This window comes from Octopus sinensis, linkage group LG9, assembly GCF_006345805.1.
Source record: "Octopus sinensis linkage group LG9, ASM634580v1, whole genome shotgun sequence".
NCBI lineage: Eukaryota > Metazoa > Mollusca > Cephalopoda > Octopoda > Octopodidae > Octopus > Octopus sinensis.
In genome coordinates, this window is record NC_043005.1 from 61916290 (window position 1) to 61923789 (window position 7500).

General features: G+C 38.6%; 1 protein-coding gene across 1 annotated transcript in view; it reads right to left on the reverse strand.

The window, feature by feature from the left end:
- LOC115215717 overlaps positions 1–7500 on the reverse strand; it is a 58503-nt gene that overhangs the window by 9944 nt on the left and 41059 nt on the right. The window contains exon 3 of the mRNA XM_029785010.2: positions 3995–4221. Coding sequence (XP_029640870.1) covers positions 3995–4221 — 227 coding nt within the window. The remainder of the gene's footprint in view (positions 1–3994; positions 4222–7500) is intronic.

Below are 7500 nucleotides of genomic sequence, written 5' to 3' on the forward strand. Positions count from 1 at the left end.
ACATAATATATTTATATATATATATATATATATATATATATGTATATATATATACACACTTACACATGTATATATACACATATATATATAAGTGATGGCATGTGGTTAGGGTGATCACTAGATCATGGGTTTGATTCTCAGACTGAGTAGCACATTATGTTCTTGAGAAAAACACTTCATTCCACATTGCTCCAGTCAAATCATATGTAAATAGGTAACCCTATGATGGACTAGCTTTTCAATCAAGGGTCATTTTGGCCTGCTTGCCTAGCCAGCAGGGTGGAATCATTCAAAAGCTAAAGCAATGCAAAGTGTATTGTGACTGACAATGTATAACAGCATTCAATAGTCTGTTTGATCACTTGATATATATATATATTTTAATTTGTATCAGTCATTAGACTGCAGCCATGCTGGGGCACTGCCTTGAAGAATTTTAGCTGAAGGAATCAACCCCAGTACTTATTATATTTTTGTAAAGCTTGGTACTTAATCTATTGGTCTTTTGCATAGCCTAAGTTATGGGAACATAAACACATCAATATCGGTTGTCAATCAGTTGCAAGGAAGGGACAAATACATACAAAAGACACACACATATCATCATTATCATCATCATCGTCACTTAACATCTGTTGTGCATGCTTGCATGGGTTGGCTGGTTTGACCAGAGCTGGCAAGCTGGGGAGCTGCACCAGACTGCAGACTCATTTAGTATGGTTTCTACTGCTGGATGCCCTTCTGAACACCGACCAGTCTACAGAGTGTGCTGAGCACTTTTACATGGTACTGCACAAGTGCTTTTATGTGGCACTGCACAGGTGCTTTTATATGGCACCACCAGAAGTATTTTCACCACCAGAAAGATCAGTCTTAACACTTCTGCTGTAGAGTATGGATCCTCTTGAGTACATTATATATATATATATATATATATATATATATACTCAATGGGCTTCTTTCAGTCTCTGTCTACCAAATCCACTCACAAACCTTTGGTTGGCCCAATTTTCTAGCAGAAGACACTAGTCCAAAGTGCCATGCAGGGAAACTGAACCTGGAACCTGGGAAGCAAACTTCTTACCACACAGCCACGCATACACACACACACACATATGCACACATAAAAACATACCTGCATACATAGACAGATTAATGTATCCATGTCATTGAAATTGATGGCAGTTATTATTGGGAATGGGTTTTAAAAGGAAAATAAATACTTTTTGCTATAATGTTCACTGCAAATATATATATATGTATATGCACACACAGGCACTATATAATATGGTTTATACCTATTCCTTGATATGTAAAGTGAATATGTCTTAGTGAGTATTAAAGGTGAATAGGTTTGTCATGTTCCTATTAGAGTCTGTTTTTGAGATTTTTGTTTACAAAAGCAGTGGAGTCTGGCATAAGACATAAAGGTTGTGTTCAAAAATGTACTGACAATTATGGAAGAGGAAAGAAAAGAATAATTTTTATAGTAATGTCTGTTGTTAGAAGAGAGAACAAAGAATATGAGACACACAACGAAACTATAGGAATAAAGCACCGTCAGCGCATGGTAACATGCAATCCAAAGTCAGACAACATGCAATCCAAAAAGAGAGATAGACAGAGCATATAGATAGACAGTTTACATATAGGTTTAATTGAAGGGTTGTGAGTTCATGTCTCATGGCTGGTTGCTGACAGATTTTTCTGCTCTGTAAGGATTTTATTGTATACTAGCAGTATCGCCCAGCATTGCTCGGATTTGTAAGGGAAATAACTATATAAGCATTTTTAGTGAGTTATAGCAAAAGAATAGCAAAAAATGCATTAAAAATGGAATAAAAAATGATGGTAATTTTTTTAAAAATTGTTGACTCATCGTAGACATTTTTAGAGAGTTACTTCCCTTATATAATAGCGAAAAATGCATTAAAATGGAATAAAAAATGATGGTAAATTTTTTTTTAAATCGTAGACTCATCGTAGACGCGCGCTAATACCCAGAAGGGCTCGATATGAATCACGACTATATGATACCCGGTTTTGGTTACACTGCACCGCACAATGTGGGAGTAGTTAGGAATCTAAATCGTAGGAGACAGACACACAACCTTACTTTTATATATAAAGATTTGTGCAACAACTAAAACATTCGGTTGTGCAAATTGTTTGCACAGGAAACCTGCCCTGTGTGGCAGTAATTGCCGTTTTTGTGGATCTGTTTCAGCTTTTTTAGCGATTTCTGTTTTGGCGACTTCAAGCCATGAAGTCGTTGTTCTAAAAGAACGCTGGTCTCCTTGACAACGCATTATGACGTTGATTTCCTTACACTCCCTTCCCCACAGCTTCACGAGGGAGGGAAGAAGGGGGAGAAGCAACACAGGTGCAGGTGTTTGAGCGAGGACGCCAACTCCGCCGCCATCGACACACGAAAAATTATGCATTAAAATGGAATAAAAAATGATGTTAAATTATTTTTAAAATCGTAGACTCATCGTAGACGCGCGCTAATACTCAGACGGACTCGATATGAATCACGACTATAAGATACCCGAATTTGGTTAAACTGCACCGCAAAATGTGGGAGTAGTTAGGAATCTAAATCGAAGGGGACAGACACTCACACAACTACAGTTTTATATATATAGATATGCTGATTTATCAGTACTTACGTGTTGAAAAATTATATCTTTCTACTTGTACTACAATACATTTCAGCACTTCAAAAACAAACTTTGTTTAAATATGACATAGTATTAACTTTAATAGTAAACATATAAAATATGTCAACATGAAGGGTATCAGGATATAGAGATTCTACCCCCACTGAATTTCAATTGACACATGCAAGCACAGAAAAGTGAATATTATGATGATGATGATGATATAAAAGGCATGGTTATGTGGCCAAGAAGTTCCCTTTTGAACCGTATAGTTTCAAGCTTAGTCCCACTGTATTGCACTTTGAGTGAATGTCTTTGCATGTTTGTGTGCATGCTTGTTGTGCATGCACAACTGTGTACGTTTTTGTATTGATACCATTCAGCTAGTGGTTAAGATATTTATGTCTCACATAGTGGAAAAGTTTGGCAACAGCTCTCAGTGGTTCAAGTGAAATTAAATAAAGTATCATACTTGAATACAAATCAGAATTGGCATCAGGGAAGGAAAATCATAAAATCCTGCCTCAGCAAGTTTCATTTAACCTATGCCAATACGGAAAATAAAATGGGATGTAAAAATGTTGTTGGTGGTGGTGGTGGTAATGATGATATATATATATATATCATCATCATCATCATCATTTAGCGTCCGCTTTCCATGCTAGCATGGGTTGGACGGTTCAACTGGGGTCTGGGAAGCAAGAAGGCTGCACCAGGCCCAGTCTGATCTGGCCATGTTTCTACGGCTGGATGCCCTTCCTAATGCCAACCACTCCGTGAGTGTAGTGGGTGCTTTTTATTGCCACCAGCACAGGTGCCAGGCGAGGCTGGCAAATGGCCACAATCGGATGGTGCTTTTTACGTGCCACCGGCACAGGGGCCAGGCGAGACTGGCAACAGCCATGATCGGATGATGGTTTTTACATGCCACCGGTACGGAAGCCCGTTGGGGTGGCGCTGGCAATGGCCACGTTTGGCTGGTTCACTTATGTGCCACCGGCACTGGTATCACAGCTACAATTTCCATTGATGTTGATTGATTTTGATTTTGATTCTCACTTGTCTCAACAGGTCTTCACAAGTAGAGTTTTGAGTCCCAAGAAGGAAAGGTATGCATAAGTGGACTGGCTACATCCCAGGTGGAGGCCATATATATATATATATATATATATATATATATATATATATATAGAGAGAGAGAGAGAGAGAGAGAGAGAGAGCACACATATATGCAGGTGTATAATTAAAACATGAGGTATATAGGTCACATAAACTGATCTATCAATTGATTTAATCATGTCAGAGACAAATATTTAAATATAGGGACTTACTTCTGTGATGCAGCTGATCCTGGCCCCAAATCTGTGGCGTCAAATATATCCCATATTGCATCTCGGTTATCCCAGTTTATGTCACAGAAATTATTTTCTATGAAGCAGCGATGCATTGCATCAAAGCCTGCATCAGAGATAGACTTACAAGATTGAGATGAGGACTGGTACAGTGGGTTCAGCGCTTCACTCTGGCACCTTAGGGTGGAATTTGCCCAAACTCTTCCCTGTGAAAAATTACAAATGGAAAAAGATATTTTACAGTGGTTGTTAATCCATCATTTTTTATAATGCTCATTCAGTTGTCTAATCAAGCAAACGACCAACTCATTAAATTACTAAATGGCTGAGTATTTCACAAGCATGAATATTCTTAATAATTGAACTCACTACCTTATGTTGTGAGCCCAACACTAACCACAGAGCCATGCACCTTCATATAATTCTCAGACTAAATCAGCTTGGTACAATATGCGATGTTTGAATTCAGAATACAGAGAATCAGACCAAATACTGCAAAACATTCTATCTGATATTCTGTTGTGTCTGGAGAGAGTCATTTTCTTTTTGTGCCTTATAATTTAACACACTCACTGGTAAAATTTCGACTTATTTCTTATTTTTTATTTTCCTAAAATTTTCATTGCGTCTTGCAACCTTTTCAATAGTCTTGACTATTCTATCTGATACTTTAATGACTAGTAATTCGTCACTTTCTCTTTTACCTGTTTGCAGCTTGATAGGTATCTCAGAGTTATACAATTCAATGCTAGACAGCAGCTGCTCAGCCAGTTTCACACCTAACACCTTGACTTGGACTATCAACTTTCAATTCCCAAGGGAGAATATCTATGTACAATAAATTCAAATTACGATGAACGTAAACAAACAAACGAAGTTTGCTTTAGAAGCGTTGAGATGTCTTAGAAAGTTAAAGAAGTGATTTTAAATTCTCAAACGCCGGATAATGATAATAATATAGCTTGAACAGGACAAGCTACTCCTATTTTACAGAAAACAGTGTTGGCGGCCGGCTATGGGACTCAAACTCACACCTCTGTGATTACGCGTCACTGTGCTCTTGGTTCAGAGCACCGCGGCACGTAATCATGGAGGTGTGAGTTCAAGTCTCATAGCCAGCTGCCAACAATGTTTTCTGCAAAATAGGAGTAGCTTATCCTGTTCAAGCTATATTATATTATTAGCATTATCCTGCATTTGAGAATTTAAAATCACTTCTATGTACAATAATTTTGTTGTATCTAGGGAGAGTTATTCTGCCAATATAATTAACACACACTGGTTCAATTCGACTCCTTTATTATTAATCAATTAGTTGATTATCCAACTAATTTGTTTTGTTTTTGTTTGTCAAAGCTCTTTCATTGCTACACGCCTCTATAATTGACTAAGTCAATAATCATTGTAAAGGTTGCAAGTAACAACAAAAGACCTTTGACAAGAGAAACAAAACAAATTAATTAGTTGGATATTTAGCCGATTAACTAATAATAAAGGAGTGGAACTGAACCAGTGTGTGTGTTAATTATACTGGCACAATGTCTCTCCCTAGACACAACAAAATTTCGTTCATCCTATGAATTCACATAAAGAATCTTGCAAACCAGACACAAAAACAATGTACAATAAACCAAGTTTCTATTTGAAGAGAGATCTATTTTCTATACTCTAGAAACCAGTGATAAATACCAGCTCCATAGGGATTATTCTTCTTCAAATCAGGACTGAAGATTTTGCTGTTATATCCTAAGTATGTCCTCAGCAGTCACAGCCATGTTTCACTGCCATGTAGCATGGCTGTTCACACACATGTATCATACACTCTACCTTTCACTCTGAATGAGAGGCCTTTGTTACCAACAGAGGTAGGAGCTTTCTGAACTTTGCCCAGGCTATTCTTATTCTCTAATTATTCCAATCTAATGTGTCACCTTTACCTTTGTAGCAGTTGACTATGGTGTTGCTACACCAGTCATTGGGTATGACTCCATGTATCATCTGGTTGACTATACTGGTGACTAGACTATAGCCTACACCATCAGATATTTTAAGCATCTCAGCAGTGATTCCTAATGGGCTGGGGTCTATCCCTGTCTTCATACCCTTAATTGCTTTATCTACCAAGGTACTGCCAATTTGAATAGCTGGTCCCTCTGTTGGGTCGACACATGGCAGACTCTCTTTCTCCCAGTCATTCTCTTCATTTAGCAACCTCCAGATGTCCTCCACATTATGTGATGCTATATCCTCCTCTTTTTTGTCAAAACCTTCAAGTAATATGTCTCTAAATCTTTGTCCATTCAGAAGATCCTTAAGCTTCTAGACCATTCTTTTTTATGCTGGTCATCTTCTGGACAGCCATTTATCCCTGATCCTGAAGTCGCTAAACACTAACCTGTCTATTATAATTCTGTTCACATCTGAAATGTGTTACAGAAATATAATTAACCCCAATACTTGATAGAACAGTATGTCACTGGTTTATAACCCACCCTAGAGGGTGAAACCAAAGTATATTTTGGTGGAATTTAAGCTCAGAACATAAAGGACTATGTCTGACACTCTCCCAATTCTGCCAAAACATTGTCTTTGTAACATGGATTAAGACTAATCAGTTTTGTAGACCCAAGTCCCCAGAGATTAGTTTTCACAACCAAACTCACATGGGAGTTGTGAAGTCACAACATTTATGTCATTCATGAGAATGACATAAATTCCAGTGAGGAGCTAAAATCAAATTTAGATCATGAATACAATCATCATTGTTGGCATCATTTAATGCCCATGTTCCATGCTGGCATGGATTGGATGGCTTAACAGGATTCAGTAGGACCAAAGACTGCATCATTCTCCAGTATTTGTTTAGCAGGGTCTCTGCAGCTGGATGCCCTTCATAATGTCAATCTCTTCACACGTGTTCATTGCTTTTCCTTGCTGCCAACATTGGTGAGGTTGCTATACAGACTGCAAGACTATGAACCCTGAACAGGTCAAGGAACTCTATGCTAGAAGAAATAAGGAGCAGAGAGGGGTAGAGTGTTCAAGAAAGGGCCAGAGCAGAACAGGTTTCTTTCTGTAGAGGATTGACATCATCATTATCATCATCATCTTCGTTTAATGTCTGTTTTCCATGCTGGCATGGGTTGAACGGTTTGACTGAGGTCCAGAGAGCTAGTGGCTGCACCAGGCTCCAATCTGGTCTGGCAACGTTTCTACAGCTGGATGCCCTTCCTAACGCCAACCACCCTGAGAGTGTAGTGGGTGCTTTTTACATGCCACCAGCACAGGAGCCACTCAGGTGGGCCTGGCATCATTTATGTTCAGATAGTGCTTTCTATGGGCCACTGGCACAGGAACTAGTCGGCAGGCACTGGCATTGATCACATTCAAGTAGTGCTTTTTATATACTACTGGCACAGGAGCCAGTCAGGCAGACACGTTCGGATGGTGCATTTTATGTGCCACTGGAATGGAAGCCAGTCAGG